Source organism: Vombatus ursinus, unplaced genomic scaffold, assembly GCF_900497805.2.
Source record: "Vombatus ursinus unplaced genomic scaffold, bare-nosed wombat genome assembly UNPS02014779.1, whole genome shotgun sequence".
In the NCBI taxonomy this organism is placed as follows: Eukaryota; Metazoa; Chordata; class Mammalia; order Diprotodontia; family Vombatidae; genus Vombatus; species Vombatus ursinus.
In genome coordinates this window covers 22,833,358-22,850,969 of record NW_020954557.1, presented here as the reverse complement: position 1 = coordinate 22,850,969, position 17,612 = coordinate 22,833,358, and the positions used below count along the sequence as shown (strand labels likewise).

General features: G+C 34.6%; 1 protein-coding gene across 3 annotated transcripts in view; it reads left to right on the top strand.

The window, feature by feature from the left end:
• The window catches only part of PMS1 (PMS1 homolog 1, mismatch repair system component), a 112,738-nt gene that overhangs the window by 72,200 nt on the left and 22,926 nt on the right, over window positions 1–17,612 (top strand). For all 3 annotated transcript variants that reach the window (XM_027866210.1, XM_027866209.1, XM_027866211.1), the window contains exon 7: window positions 17,331–17,453. In XM_027866210.1, the coding sequence (XP_027722011.1) occupies window positions 17,331–17,453 (123 nt within the window). The remainder of the gene's footprint in view (window positions 1–17,330; window positions 17,454–17,612) is intronic.

Genomic DNA, 17,612 nt, shown 5'->3' with positions numbered 1-17,612 from the left:
GTCCTGTTGATCTATGTGTTTTATTGTTCTGTAAACATTTCATCCATTTTGTTTGCTTTCAATTTTGTTGGCACATAACTGAGTACAATAGTTTATGATAATTTCTTTTATTTTGTCTTTATTTTGAATTTTCTTTTTCATTTTTTAAATGTGATTTTCCTCTTTAAAAAAAATCAAACTAGCTGATGGCTTATCCATTTAATTGATCTTTTTAAAAAAAACCTCATAATTGTTATATCAGTAGTTTTTGGTGTCAGATTTGTAGTCTATGATTTTCATGATTTGTTTTTGTACTTATTTAGTGGTAAATTTCTTAAGTTTTTTATTTGCATTTTTAATTCATTAATCTCTTCTTTCTCTATTTTGTTAATATGTTTACAGATAGACATTTTCCTTTAAGGACTGCTTTTGTTGCATCTCATAAGTCTTTATTTTCTCAATATAATTGGGTTTCACAAAATTTTTATTGTTTATAATTTGTTCTTTGACTTTTTTCTTTTTTTTGTTTTATTCTGACAGTTTCTTTTCTTTTTTAATATTAATTTATTTTTAGTTATTTTGCTTATTTTTACTTCTGTAAGATTTTGAGTTCCAAATTTTCTCACCCTTTCTTCCCTCTCCCACCCCAAGATGGCATGCAGTCTGATATAGGCTCTACATATACATTCATATTAAGCATATTTTCACATTAACCATGTTGTAAAGAAAAACTAGAACCAATGGGAGGAACCATGAGAAAGAAGAAACAAGAAAAAAAAAGAGCAAATAGCATGATTCGATCTGCATTCAGACTCCATAGTTCTTTTTCTGGATGTGGATAACATTTTCTATCATGAGTCTTTTGGAGTTGTCTTAGATCCTTGCATTACCGAAAAGAGCTAAGTTTATCAAAGTTAATCGTTGCACGATGTTTCTGTTACTATGTACAGTGTTCTCCTGGTTCTGCTCACTTCACTCAGCATCAGTTCATGTAAGTCTTTTCAGGTTTTTCTGAAGTCTGGCTGCTCATCATTTCTTAGGGAACAATAGTATTCTATTACATTCATGTACTACAACTTGTTCAGCCATTCCCCAAGTGATAGGCTCCTCAATTTCCAATTCTTAGCCAGAACAAAAAGAGCTACTATAAATATTTTTGTACATGTGGGTCCTTTTCCCACTTTCTTTGGGATATAGCCTTAGAAGTGGTATTGGTGGGTCAAAGAGTAAGTACAGCTTTATAGCCTTTTGGGCATAGTTCCAAATTGCTCTCCAGAATGGTTGGATTTGTTCACAACTCCACCATCAATGCAATAGTGTTCCAATTTTACCATATCTTCTCCAACATTTATCATTTTCCTGTTTTGCCACATTAGCCAATCTGATAGATGTGATGTGGTACCTCAGAGTTTTTGATTTGCATCTCTGTAATCAATAGTGATTTAGAGCATTTTTTCATATGACTGTATTAGAACATTTTTTCATATTACTGTAGATAGCTTTAATTACTTCATCTGAAAACTGCCTGTTCATATCCTTTGACCATTTATCAATTGGGAAATGACTTATAGTCTTATAAATTTGACTCAGTTCTCTACATATTTTAGAAATGGGCCTTTGTCAGAGACACTGATTGTAAAAATTGTTTGCCAGCTTTCTGCTTCCCTTCTAATCTTGGTTTCATTGACTTTGTGCAAAAACTTTTTAATGTAATGAAAATCATCCATTTTGCATTTCATAATGTTCTCTATCTCTTGTTTGGTCATAAATTCTTCCATTCTCCATACATCTGACAGGTAAACTATTCTTTGTGCTTCTAGTTTACTTATAGTATCAGCCTTTATTTCTAGATTGTGTACTTATTTTGACTTTATCTTAGTATACAGTGTAAGATGTAGGTCTATGCCTAGTTTCTGCCATACTATTTTCCAGTTTTCCCAGCAGTTTTTATTAAATAGTGAGATCTTATCTCATAAGCTGGAGTCTTTGGATTTATCAAATAGTAGGTTACTAGTCATTTACTACTGTGTTTTGTGTACCTAACCTATACCACTGTTTCACCACTGTATTTCTTAGCTGGTACCAAACAGTTTTGATGATTGCCGCTTTATAATATAGTTTTAGATCTGGTATGGCTAAGCTACCTTCTTTTGTATTATTTATTAATTCCCTTGATATTCTTGACCTTTTATTCTTGAGATTAATTTTATAATTTTTTTCTAGCTGTATAAAATAATTTTTTGGTAGGTTGATTGGTATAGCACTGAATGAGTATGTTAATTTAGGTAGAATTGTCAATTTCATTATATTAGCTCAGCCTACCCATGAGCAACTAATGTTTTCCCAGTTATTTAGATCTGACTTTATTTGTGTGAAAAGTGGTTTGTAATTGTGTTCATATAGTTCCATGGTTTGTCTTGGCAGGTAGGCTCCCAAATATTTTCTATGGTCTACAGTAATTTTAAATGGAATTTCTCTATCTCTTGCTGTTGGGCTTTGTTAGTAATATATATTAATGCTAATGATTTATATGGGTTTATTTTATATCCTGCAACTTTGCTAAAGTTGTTTATTTGTATTTTGTCAAAAGCTTTTTCCACGTCTATTGAGATAATCACATGATTTCTGTTAGTTTTGTTGTTGATATGGTCAGCTATACTGATAGTTTTCCTAATATTGAACCAGCCCTGCATTACTGGTATAAATCCTACCTGGTAATAGTGCATTATCCTCATGATGAGTTGCTGTAATCTCTTTACTAATATTTTATTTAAAATTTTTGCATCTATATTCATTAGGGAAATTGGTCTATAATTTTCTTTCTCTGTTTTGGCTCTTACTGGTTTAGGTATCAGCACCATATTTGTATCATAATAAGAATTTGATAGGACTCCTTTGCCTATTTTCCCAAATAATTTATATAGTATTGTAATTAATTGTTCTTTAAATGTTTGATGGAATTCACTTATAAATCCATCTGACCCTGGAGATTTTTTCTTAGGGAATTCATTGATGGCTTGTTCAGTTTCTTTTTCTGAAATGGGGTTGTTTAAGTATTTTATTTCCTCTTCTGTTAATCTGAACGATTTATATTTTTGTAAATATTCATCCACTTCACTAAGATTGTCAAATTTATTGGCATACAGGAGGATGTAGTTTCCTTCCTTATCTCTTTTAATCAGATTTATTTTTGCTTTTGCTTTATCTGATATCAGGATTGCTACCCGTGCTTTTTTTTTTTTACTTCAGCTGAAGCATGATATATTCTACTCCAGCCTTTTACCTTTATTCTGTGTGCATCCCTTTGCTTCAGATGTGTTTCTTGTGAACAGCAAAATAGTTCCTAATTATTGTTTTAATTTCCCCTTCGTTGGTGGTGAATTCATCCTTTTCATTTTTGATACTGGTTATTTGGTTTTCTTTTTTTTTTTTTAATCAAATTAACCAAAGATTTATCTATTTTACTGTTTTTTCCCCCATAAAACCAGCTCTTAGTTTTATTTATTGGTTCAACAGTTTTCTTAATTTCAGTTTTATTAATCTCTCCTTTGGTTTTCAGAATATTTTGGTATTTAACGATTTTAAATTTATTCTTTTTCTCACTTTTTTAGTTGCATGCCCAATTCATTGATCTCCTTTTCTCTCTATTTTATTCATGTAAGCATTTTAGAAATATAAAATTTCCCCTAAGAAACACTTTGGCTGCATCTCATAAGTTTTAGTATGTTGTCTCATTATTGTCATTCTCTTAGATGAAGTTATTGATTGTTTCTATGATTTGTTGTTTGATGCACTCATTCTTTAGGATTAGATTATTTAGTTTCCAATTAATTTTTAGTCTATCTTTCCATGGCTCTTTATTGCATATAATTTTTATTGCATCATGATCTGAAAAGGATGCATTTAATATTTCTGCCTTTCTGTATTGGATTGTGAGGTTTTTATGCCCTAATATATGGTCAGTTTTTGTGTAGGTGTACTTGTGTACTTGTCATGTACTACTGAGAAAAAGTATGTTCCTTTCTATCCCCATTCAATTTTTTCCAGAGGTCTACCATATCTAATTTTTTCTAAAATTCTACTCACGTCCCTAATTTCTTTCTTGTTTATTTTGTGGTTAGATTTATCTAGTTCAGAGAGGGGGAGGTTGCGGTCCCTCATTAGTATAGTTTTACTGTCTCTTTCTTCCTGTAATTCCTCTTGGTGCATTTATGTTTAGTAATAATATTACTTCACTGTCTGTGGTACCTTTCAGGAGGATGTAGTTTCCTTTCTTATCTCTTTTAATCAGCTTTATTTTTGCTTTTGCTTTTATCTGATATCAGGATTGCTACCCATGCTTTTTTTTTTCTTTTACTTCCCCTGAAGCATGATATATTCTACTCCAGCCTTTTACCTTTATTCTGTGTGCATCCCTCTGCTTCAGGTGTGTTTCTTGTAAACAGCATATGGAAGGATTATGGTTTTTAATCCACTCTGCTATCTGCTTCTGTTTTATGGGAGAGTTCATCCCATTCACATTCACAGTTATGATGAATGTGTCTTTCTCTCTATCCTATTTCTCCCCCTTCTTCCCTTGCCCTGTTTATGCTTTTCTCTCTCCTTTCTCTCTTTACCTCCTCACTAGTGTTTTGCTTTTGACCACTGCCTCTCTCAATCTGCCCTCCCTTCTAATCTGCCCCTTCCCTTTTCTTTCCCTTTCTCCCTGCTACTTCCTATAGGGTAAGTTAGATTTCTATACCTGAAGCCAGGTGGGGTTTTTTTTGCATTTCCCCAGGGCTACACTGAAGCTCTGGGAGGGAAAGGGGGTGTGGCCTCTAGAGGGCTGCTCATTGGGGCTGCACTGAAACACAGGGAGGTTTGGCTGCTGGAGGATTCCTGCCCACCTAGAGTTATGCCGAAGCACCAGGTTTGGCTGCTGCAGGACACCTGCCTATTGGACCACTTGGTGGTTCTTTGATCTGGAGTCTCTGGGTTCACCTGGCTACACCAAGACACGTGGGAGGTCCTGGTATTGGCGCTTGCCTGTTCTACCACCATGGGCCTCAGGATTTCTATTAGTTTGCTGATTTGAGGCTTGTTGCTGGCTTGCAGGGATTCCTCCCATCCTGTATTACTCCCCTTCCACCAGAATGAGGAGGACATTTTCTGTTAATCTCCCAAGCCTCCCAAGCTAAAAGACTGCTGCTCCCTGTCTTCCTGCTGGCTCCACTGTTCCAGGATTTTTCCTGGGGTGATATTTTCTGGATTTTTAGAGGTCAGTAAGCAAGAGTGAGAGCAACTTATTGCTTATTCCACCATCTTGGCTCCCAGAAGTCCTGATTTATTCATTCTTAAGATAATATTATTTAGTCTTCATTTAAGCTTGAATTCTTCCTTTAAATATTCCTATTGATTTTAATTGTTGTTGCATTCTACTCTGTAGAGGATGTGTTTAATATTACTGCTTTTTAGCATTTGATTATGAGTTCCTCGGTGAATAGAGCACCGGCCCTAAAGTCAGGAGGACCTGAGTTCAAATATGGCCTCAGACCAAACACTTGACATTTACTAGCTGTGTGACCCTAGGCAAGTCACTTAACCCCAATTGCCTAAAAAAAAAAATGATTATGAGTTCCTTATACCCTAGTCTAAACCATAATCAAGTTTTGTAAAGCTGCCATTCAAAGCTGAAAAATAATTACATTCCTTACAATTCAACTCCTTACAATTACAAAGTCCTTCATAGTATTTTTTAAGCTATTCATATCATTAAATTCTTTCTTATGTCTGGATCTAAAAGATTCACATAAAAGACCCCAGTGATTACTGTTTTCTCTTTACTTCTCCCCATCATTTGATTAGCTTTTCCCTTAAGAACTTAGATGTATAATGATGCAGGTGATTCATATACATTGAATATTGTTATTTTTCCATTGAGAAGTATTGCAGCATAATGGATAAAAGTCCAATCTTAGAGGAATTATGACTTGGGTTCACAGCTTGCCTGATTTTGACTCATATTGGCCATTTGATCTTGGGCTAGTCACCTAACCTCTTAAGTCCCAGGCAGCTCTTTAAAATTGTAATTTGCATAACAGCAGCCAATCTGCATTGATATATGGTATTTCCTGACTGGAACCTTCTTACACCAATGAAATTATAAGTTGATTAAAAAATGTTTTAAAAGTTTTATGATCTATTGTGCTTTGATGTACACTTTACTTTCTTATATCTATAGCACCCCATCAAGTCTTCTTGCCCAACTCACATTGTGTCCCTAGAAGAGTAACTGTCTCAGTTTCAAGGTACATGTGAGTGCATACTTCTAAAATTATAGTTTATGAACTGGCACGTACCTCTAGTAGCCAATAGACATAGCTCAAAAAAAAAAGTCATTTCTTAAGATGACGTCAGTCATTAAACATTTATTCAGTACCTACTATGTCCTGGGCACTATGTCAAGTGCTAGGGATACAAATATAAAAAAGAAAGTCAGGCCCTATTCTCAAGGAGTATACAGTCTGGTTAGGGAAGACAACGCACAAAAGGAAGCCAAGAAGTGGGGGTGGGGAACACGAGATACCTGTCTAAGGGTTATGATGGAGAAGTCCACATAGGAAATTGTAAAAATATTTTAAGAACAGTAGTTACAAAACATTTCAACATTAACGCAGGACATACCCACAAACAGTCATTTGGAAAAGTGGGTACATCCATAGAATATACTGGGAGTGAGGTATACATGTAGGGAACTCATGTGACTGAGGCAGTTCACAGCACTACCACTATAGAGCCTGAATATCCTTTCTCTGTTCATGGTGTTGTTATACTAATCTCCCTTGTAGATGGAGCATTCTGGTGGGCAAGTCTTTCATCTGGGCTCCTGGGGCCTCTTTGCTACATTTTGAATCCCATCTGCCACTATGTTTTCTCTTGACTTCATATCTGGCTCTCTTCTCTCTTGCCCAGGATCACAGGAGAGGGAATAGAGAAATCCAATCCATACTGCCCTATAATAGAGGTGAAAGAGAAGAGATAAAGAATGATGCCCTCTCAAAAGTTGAGTTCTAATTCCATTAGTGGCTCTCTGCTGCCATACCTCACATCTTCACAACAACTTCTTGCTTTTTGTCCAACAAGTCAAGTCAGCTTGCATGTATTAAACACCCATTATGATAAACACTTAAAAAAAAGACAAGGAGCTCATAAGAACCAAGAAAAGCTTCTTGCAAAAGATGGGATTTTAGCTGAGACTTGAAGGAAGCCAGGAGGCAGAGACAAGATAGGAGAGAATTCCAGGCATGGGGATAGCCAGTGAGAACAGCAAGGTAGGACCTGGTTATAAAGAGCTTTAAATGTCAAATAGATTTTATATTTGATCCTGGTGGTAATAAGGAACCACTAGAATTTGTCTGACCTACCCTTCAGGTAGATCATTTTGATAGTGGAGGATGGACTGGAGTGGGGAGAGACTTGAGCCAGAGATACTCATCAACAGGCTACTGCAGTAGTCCAGATATTGAGGGTCTGCAACAGGGTGGTAGCAGTCAGAGGAGAGAAATGGGCAAATACAAGAGATTAGACAAGGGAGACAGAGAGAGAGTAAGGAGTATAGGATGACATCTAAATTTCAAGTCTGCGTTACTTGGAGTATAGTGGTACCCTAAAAATTAATAAAGAAATTAGGAGGCAGGGAGGGTTGGAATAGAAAGATAATGACACATTGAGTTTAAGATACCAATGGATATACAGTTAGAGATATCTCATAACTACATGGAAATGCAAGACTGGAGATCAGAAGAGATGTTAGAGTTGGATAATCAGAGTTGGATGGGAGAATCATTTGTATGGAGAATGTAATTGAATCCATTGGAGCTGCTGATATCAGGCACAGTATTATAGGTAGAGAAGAGAAGAGGTCCCAAGACAGAAGCTCAGAGTATACCCACATTTGGTGATAGGTATATCCCTTTCTTTTCTGATTCAGTACTCTCCAGAGGTCTGTCATATCTAACTTTTAAAAAATTCTATTTAGGACCTTTCGTTTCTTTTCACTTTTTTGCTTAGATTTATATAGGTCCGCAAAGGGTAAATTGAAGCCTCCCACTACTAAGGTTTTACTGTCAATTCATTTAATTTTTCCTTTAAGAATTTAGATGCTATGCCATTTGGCACATAGATGTTTAATATTGATATTAATTCATTGTCAATGGAAACTTTTAGCACAATTTAACTTCCTTTTTTATGTCTTTTAGTTAGGTCTGTTTTTGCTGTTGCCTTTTTTGCTGTCATGATTGCTAACTTCAGCTGAAGCAATAGAGATTCTGCTGCCACCCCTTATTTTAACTCTGTATGTATATTTCGATTTCAAGTGTGTTTCTTGTAGGCAACATATTTTTGGATTCCAGTTTGGATTTTGGTTTCTAATCCATTCTATCCTTTTCCATTTTGTAGCTGATTACATCTTATACTTTCTTTCTCTTATCTATCCCTCTTTAGAAGATTATTTTGCTTCTGTCTAATCCAGGGGTGGCCCTATGACTGAATCCAAACTTCACCTAACAAATCCCTTTAATAAAAGGATTTGTTCTGTAAAACTTGGACTTGGTCAAAAGGCCTCACCCAAGGACTAGAAGGCCACAAGTGGCCTCAAGGCTACAGGTTCTCTTTTTTCTTATTCCCTCTTCCTATTTCTCCTAATCCCTTTCCCCTCTGTTTTCCTGTCAGTTTAAATGTATTTCTGTATTTGGCTGTGTGTGTTCATTTATATGTATTCTTATCTCCTTTGACTAGTTTAGATGAGAGTTAGGTTCAAGTGTCACCCACTCCCTCTACCTCCCAGTCAATCCCTCTTCATTATTGTATATACTTCTACTTACACAATCCATGTATGTGACGTAATTTTTCTCCCTTCCTCCCTCTCCCAGTGTAATTCTTCTCTATCCTTTCCATTCTTTTTTTTTAAGTTCATCAAAACATTCACTTCTACTCTAAATTCCCTCTATGACCCCTAATAATTACAGAGTTCTGAGGAGCCACATGTATGATCTCCCTATATAACAATGTAAACAGTTTAACTTTGTTTGGTCCTTTATGATTGTATGCCCATGTTTACTTTTCTATGCGTCTTCTCAGTCCTGTGCTTATATGTCCAGTTTTCTGCCCAGCTCTGGCCTTTTCCTCACAAAATGCTTGGAAGCTCTCTATTTCATTAAAGGTTTATACTCAGTTTTGTTGGGGAATATATTCTTAGTCCTAAGCCTATCCTTTATCTTCTAGAGGATCATTGCAAGCTCTCTGGTACTTTGGTGGCTACTACATCTTATGTGATCCTGAATGTACCTCTTTGATATTTAAATTCTTTCTTGCTGGCTGCTTGTAGTATTTTTTCTCTGCCTAAGAACTCTGAATTTTGCTATAATATCCTCAGGAATTTTCATTTTGAGTTTCTTTCAAGAAGTAATTGGTGGATTCTTTCTATTTCTACTTTGCCTTCTTATTCTAAGACAGCTAAACAGGTTTCTTTAATGATTTCATGAAATATGATCTAGACTTTTTTTGTTATGGTTTCAGATAGCCCAGTGATTATTGAATGTTTAATATTGTTTAAATAATTGATATTGATATGTTTTCCAAGTCATTTTTTCCCTGTGCCTCACATTTTCTTGTATTTTTTTACCTTTTGATTTTGTTTTAAATTTTCTTGATGTCTCATGGAATCATTAGCTTCTGTTTGGTCAATTCTAACTTTCAGGGTATTAGTTTCTTGGGTAAGGTTTTGTACCAGAAATGTAGAGCTGGTTTGGTATTAGGAAAACTATAAGCATAATTGACCATATAAATAACAAGAACAACAAAAATCATATGATTATATCAGTAGATAAAAAGCTGCTAACAGTACACAACGCTGTTTCCTGATATAAATGCTAAAAAAACATAGGAATAAATGAGACTTTCCTTAAAATGATAAATTATATCTACCTAAAACCAAGAACCAGCATTATCTGTAATGGAGATTAGGTAGAGGCCTTTCGAGTAAGATCAGGAGTAAAGCAAGGATGTGCATTATTACTATTCCTATTCAAGATAGTGCTAGAAATACCAGCTAAAGCAGTAAGACAAGAAAAAGAGATCGAAGGAATAAACATATATAAAGAGGAAACAAAATTATCACTTTTTCTGATTATAAGATGATTTACTTAGAGAATGCTAGAATTTGAACTAGAAGACTAATTGTAATAATTAACACCTTAAGCAAAGTTGATGGATATAAAATAAATTCACACAAATCATCTACATTTCTGTATATTACTAACAAAAATCAGCAGGAAAGATAGAAAGAGAAATTCCATTTAAAATAATTAATGACAGTATAAAATGTTTGAGAGTCTCTCTGCCAAGATTCACACAGGCGCTATATGAACATAATTACAAAATACATTTTACACAAATAAAGACATCTAAATAATTGCTCATAAATAGGCCAGGCCAATATAATTAAAGTGACAATATTACCTAAATCACACCATTCAAACTACCAAAGGCTTACTTTGGAGATCTGGAAAAAATAGTAACAAAATTCATCTGAAAAAACGAAAGGTCAAGAATATCAAGGTAATTGATGAAAAAAAAAATGGGAAGAAGGGGGCCTGGTAGTACTAGGTCTCAAACTATAATAACAAAGCTATAATTGTTTCAAAAAACAATTTAGTGCTGGGTAAGAAATAAAGAGATTGATTAGTGGAACAGATTAGGTATACAATATGCTGAAGCAAATGAACACATTTCATACTAAACCCAAATATTGTTGATAAACCTAAAAATCCCAGCTATTGGAGTGAGCACTCATTCTTTGACAAAAACTGTTGAGAAAACTGGAAAGCAGTCTGGCAGAAACTAGATATAGATCAACATCTCACATATTTTGCCAAGACAAGCTCCAAATGGGTACATTATTTAGGCATAAAGGCTGATACCATAAGTGAATTAAAACATAGAAGAAAGTACCTGCCATATCTAAGGACAAGAACCATAGATGACCAAATAAAGATAGAAATGGTTACAGGAGGTAGAATGGATAATTTTGATTATATGAAATTAAAGAGTTTTTGTACAAGCAAAACCATTATAGCTAACATTAGAAGAAAAGCAAGAAATTAGAGAAAAAAATCTTTGCAGAAAATTTCTCTCTTAAAGGTCACATTTCTAAGATAAAGGGAACAGATTCAAATTTATAAGAATAAGTCATTCCCAATTGATAAAATGGTCAAAGGGTATGAATAGATAGTTTTCAGAGGAAGAAATGTAAGCTATCATTAGTCACATTAAAAAAGGCTCTTAATCACTAAAAATTAGGTAAGTGCAAGTTAAAACAACTCTGAGATACCACCTCCCATCAAATTGGCAAAGTTGACAGAAAAGGAAAATGACAGGTGCTAGAGGGGCTTTGGGGAAAAACAAAACAAAGAAAAACCCAGTACATTAATGTACTGCTGGTGGAACTATGAACTGGTCCAGAATTTCTGGAAATCAATTTGGAACTATATCCAAAAAGCCATTAAACTCTGAATACCTAGCTACACTACTACTACTTCTGTACCCCGTAAAGAAAGTAAGATGAAGAAGACTGATATCTACATATGTTGTAAACTGAGGAGGTTCCCATCAATTGGGAAATGGCTGAAAAAATTATGGTGTACGTATGTGATGGAATGCAAGTGAACTATAAGAAATGATGAAGGGGATAGTTTTAGAAAAACCTCTTCTATGAACTGATGAAAAATGATGTGAACAGAACCAGGAGAATATCTTAAACAATAACAACAACATTATAAAGACAAACAACTTTGAAAATTTAGGAACTCTAACCAGCAGAATGGAACCAACCACCCACAGTTTCCAGAGTACTCATGATGAAAGTAGAAGTGATGGACTCAGAGTGCAAATTGAAGCATATTTTTTTGGGACATGGCTAAGGCAGGAATTGTTGTGCTTGACTATACATATTTATAATGGGTTTCCATTTTTCTTGCCTTTTCAGTAGATGGGGGAGGAAAGGTGGAGGAATGGAATTTAAAACTACAAATAAAATTTTAAAAATAGATCATTGTGACTTTGGGGAGAATAGTGATGTTGGAAGGCAAGTTGCAAAAAGTTGAGAAGTGAGTGATAATAGAGAATGAGAAGACATGTAATATAGATAGTTTTTTCAAGAAGTTGGCCTGAGAAAGGTCAGAGACATAGAGGATGATATCTTGAAGGGGTAATAGAATAAAGTAAAGGTTTTTTAAGGGTGGGGGAAACTTGAAAATGTTTAAAGGCAATAGAGAAGAAATCTGTGAACAGAGGGAATAATTAAGAAGACAGTCTGAAGACATAAGGCAATAGGATCAAGTGTACACATAGAGAGGTTAGCCTCAGCAAGCCAAAGGGTCTTCTCTTTGTCAGAGACTAAAGGAAAGGAAAAGAATGGAACAGATGACATCAAGGGATTTTGAGATGAAGAGAATTGAGTAAGAGTTCATGTCAAATGGGCTCAGTTATCTCAGCCAAAGAAAAAGCAAGATCCTAATATAAAAGAGGAGAGGAAGTAAGAGCCATCCTCTTGCGTCATCCCAACCTTGTTTCCTGGACAGAAAGTCTGTTGCAATTCAGGAGAGGAAAGGGATCCATCATCATAAATACCCTTTTCCCCTCACCATAGCTCCACTTCCCTAAGTGGTCTGGGACCTGAACTATCCCACTCTGTTGTGAGTCATCCTTTGAGGGACTAGGGTGAACTTGGAGCAGTAGTGGATACCTGCTTTTTAAATGCTTTGCCTCCAGGCTATGTTGACCAACAGGAGATGCCAATTTCAAGCCATCCCTGTGGAAATTTTCACATCCTAGTGGGAGTGAGAAATCTGGTTTGAAATGTTGTTTGTTTGTTTCGGCCGGATTTGAACTCAGGGCCTCCTGACTCCAAGGCCAGACCTCTATCCACTGCTCCACCTAGCTACCCCTTGAATGTTCTTTATTTGTGCTGATTTTAAAAGCTATAACTTAGGAAAGGAAAGATTTTCAATAATTGAGTTATAAGGAATTTCTCTTAGTACCTAAGTGACTTTTGTTCCCAACAAGTCATAATTTAATTTACATCTTCCCATCAAGAAATAGTGGGTTCCCCCTTTCTGAGGATTATTTAACACAAAGACTGGGTAACCACTTGCCAGTTATGTGGTTAAGGTGTCCTGGTCAGATACAGGTTTTAATTAGATACTCTCTGAGGGCCCTTCTAATGCAGTATTTTTTTTTTAATGGATTCCTTGATATTAGTATCTCTTGCCATTCAGTTTCAATATTATAAACTTTTTTTTTTCCTGGTTGCCTTCTCACGTTAAGCTGACTGACTGTCTACAATTTACAAGTTATAGTGCAGTACTTCAAGGATATGTAAATGTATCAGTGTGGGCACTCCCTCTATTGACAGAGATTGCAATCTCTCTCTTAGAATGTAGTCTTCAAGAATTTCTCTGACCAAAAAACTCATCATTTCCTGGCCCAACCAACTGCTGAGCCTCTCTAAATTTAGAAAAGCAGGTCCTCCAATAAGGTATAATCCATCCATCACAAGGACTATACTTGAAACCTCTCCAGCTTTGTAGAACTTGCCAGACTGTGTGCTTGCTAGCATAGCTTTCAAAAACCTGGGGAGGGGGAAGATCAGTTCATTACAATAATGAGGTGGTAGAACAGGATCTTATTGGAAGAGTTTTAAAAATTAATCTTTCAAATATGAGCAGAATATTTGAACATTTCCAATTGTAGAGCATTTCTAGTAATCACTGAGTCCTGTAATTTTTACCAATTCCTTACACAAATTTTGCTGCTTGTCCTGAGCTCTGATGACTTCAATACCTCTGGTTATTTTAAAATGATATCCAGTTATTTAACTTTATACTTGGGTACATTAGGAGTTACTCTGATCATAGACAGTTAACACCTTAAGAGTCTGTCTGTCCTTCTATGTCTCTTAAAATCAAGTTTTTCTTCATACCAAGTAATAAAAATTTTTGCTTTGATTTACTCTTTGTTAATAAATAATTATTTAATAAAACATCATATTGTCTTTTATGTCTCTAGCAGACTATATCTTATTTTTGTCTTATTAGGTTTTTTCTCACCTGATGTTTCTTTTTCTCCTTTGTAAACTAACCTGATTTTCACTTTATATGTTATTTGAATTTGTCTTTTTAAGTCCCTCCATGTTTAATTGAAAGTTGCTGCATTTCCTTTTCTTTTTACACAGAGATAGTTTATAAGCCGTGCATGTATCACACTGCTAGGTTTCTTTCTGATTTAAATTTCCACTATATCCAGCAAGATCACTTCAGTCTGCTTGTTCATACGGAAAGAACCTATAGAAGTCATACTAATTTGCTTTAAAATCTTTTTTAAAATTAGAAATATACATTTCTTGAAATTTCCTTACTGTAGGTAAATATTTTTGCAAAAATTAGTGTATTTTCTTAATGAAGAATTGCGAACCATAAAGTGAACATATTTCAGTCAGCCGTGTAAAAACTTTTCCCCAAAGAAATTTTGATTTGATAGTTGCTTCAGTTTATTTTCCATGCCTCTTTATTTTCCAATTTATTTTGATTTCCCCTTTTACATAACTTCAATATTATGAATTAAATATTATAAATGTTAAGATTAGCCTCAACCATATGTTTGTCTTATGCTTAAAGTAAATTATAATTTTTTCGATTAATTAGACAAAAGGAAGAAAAGGAAACACTGTTTTTAAAATTTACTTATTATCCTTTCTGAGGCAGAGTCTTTTTTGGAAATTCATAAACCCTGTAAATCTTTCAAAGACCCAACAGCCTCACCCTACTGCTCAGCAGGTGCTACAGAGATATCTCATGTTACCTTATAAATTAAATTACCATTTATAAGTACTGTGAAATTTTACAATGAATTAAGTAGTATCATTTGTAATGGATGATGTGGATTTATTTATTTATTTTCACTAATTGGTAAAATTTGGCACAGAAACAATAATGCACTTAGTGGTCTAAAAGAAGTAATGCGTAATGCATATCCCTAAACACTTAAACTTTTTTGCAGCCTCAGAGACAACCTTATACTTAGGTGGCAGCCCACACAGTGTGTCTTGTAAGGTGCCTCAAGGTCCTTCTGCTTATCCAAAAACAGCTTCTTTATTAAGCCACTCTTCTATTTAGTCAGAAATTTTACAATTAATGTCAGGAGAATTATTTTTGAAAGCCAGAATTACAATTGACTTGTTACAGAGGAGAAGCTCCTGGAGGAAGGAGATGCTCTCTGCTGAAGCCTTCTTTCATTAATGCATATTAAGTTATTTATTAGGTTATCTTGCTGTCACCATGAAAGGCAGAGACATAAGAAGGCTAATTTTTTAATGGGAACATATGGGTGAGGGAGACCATCAGTCAGTGACCAAGAACTTATTAAGCACTTACTATGTCCCATGCACTGTGCTAAACTTTGGAAATACAAAGAAAAATTGAAAGTTTAACCTGCCCTCAAGGAGTTTACTTGGGTAGCATGGAGGCAGGCCTGATCAGATGTGAGAGTAGAAGACTGTTGGGCTGCCAGGGACAGCCAGAGTGAAGAATTGACAAGATAATATTGGAAGAGATGGGTAAGATGAGTGTGGCTAGTCTACCACCAGAGCCTTGTCAGCCAGGGGACTAAACTGAATTGAATGGATAGAGCAAGGGTTTGTTCCATGCCTCTTCTTCCTTGTCTTCTCTGTGGTCATCTTTCCCTAAAGTTTCTCCTTGCTTCAAACCTATAGCTACTCTGGAAGTATTAAAAACAAAAATGCAAACATGAGTATGAGCTATACAAATGGAATGTCTAACTTATTAACTTAATTTAAAAGTTAAAGTTAACAAGTGGTTAATTTTACTAAGAGTTCCAAGAGACTCTAAAAATTAAACAAAAATCCTGAAAGATTATTATTTTACAAGTTGACTGTTGCCTTACAGGTCCTCAGAATTCAAATGACATGTAATAAATATGGAAACAAGCTTTGCATTTTTTTTCCTGACTATTCTCACATTCTGTGTATAGATGGGAGGATGACAAGGAAAGAGGCAGAAGATTTTAAGAGTAATAATTGATAAATGTTTATGTTTGGGATTTTTAACTTTTTAATTTCATAACCAAGAAGATCTTTAAAAAAAAAAATATGTTCAGACTTAGGGAAATTAAGACCCAAGTTCTATGAATGCTTTTTCATTCATTCATGTTTAATATAATGCTTAATATTGCTCTTGGCCTTCCTTCTCCCTTCTGTCAGCAACCCTTCTGTTTTTCATTGAGAGAGAAAGACAGAGAAGGGTATAGGGTAAGAGAAGAAAAAAGGCAAAGAAAGCAAAGATGGTAATGAAAGGAATGACATAAGGGAAAGAAAACATAAAATTGAATAGTATTGAACCCTATGACCAAAGTTATGTCATATGTTTCTAGTCATGAAAATATTGAAACTAAGGCTATAAATGAAGCTGTTGTATTTTGGTTTTGTAGGGTGGGTGGTTTGTGTGTGTCTGTGTCTGTGTCTGTGTATGTGTGTATAGTTAGTTATATAGTTATATACAGTTATACGTATACATAATTATATGTATTTAACTGTGTAGTTAACTAGTTTCATAAAATATGTATATATGTATGTGTGTATATATTTTTATATATTATATATATATAAAATTACATATCATTAACTACCCACTTATATTAATTTATATAATAAAACTGGAGAAAGAGGCTAACTCTAAAAGAGGTTGTTAAAAGGATAATTCTCCCTAAGGGCCTAGATGAGGGAGGGAGAAGCAGGGGAGTATATAGTCCTATACACACACATACACACACACACACACACACACACATATATATGACTGTATACTATATATATAGTATATAGTTGTTTCTCAACTATTATTTTAAATTCCTTTGTATTTTTGAAGTATTTAGCAAATCATTATGATCAAAAATTTTTTGTGATAGCTGTGTTTCAATATAATTGGTTTCCTTTGTAATCCAGTGTATTTTATACATTTAAAAAACATTTTGAGAAAGGGTTCTAAGGCTTCACCGGACTACCAAACGAATCCATGTTACAAAAAAGGCTAAGAATCCCTGCTGTAAGACTAGAAATTGCAGAGAAAGTGCCATCTTGCAATTGTAGAGGGAGCTTCTTCATCTGGGAGTTACTTATATTGAGGAAATCACAGGTCCAGTCCCTACCCCAATCCTTATCTTATTTCAGAGGTCATCTTTATTAACGAAATTGCATATGACTTACTTTTCAATTAATATTTCACTTTTTCTTAAAATTTTAGATTTATTTGAGTGGATTTCTTCCAAAGCTTGACTCTGATCATTCCTTGACAAATCTTTCAACCCCAGAAAGGAGTTTTATTTTTATAAATAATCGACCAGTACATCAAAAGGACATCTTAAAGGTAACCACATTTTGGAAAATTAAAAAATAATCTAGTACAAGAATCAAAACTAGATATATTTTCATTTACAAACAGAGACTAAGTCTTTTTTTATGGGGACTAGAATTCTTTAAAAAGAAAAAAACTTCCTTTGAATCATGAAGCTTAGTGCTTTGGGAC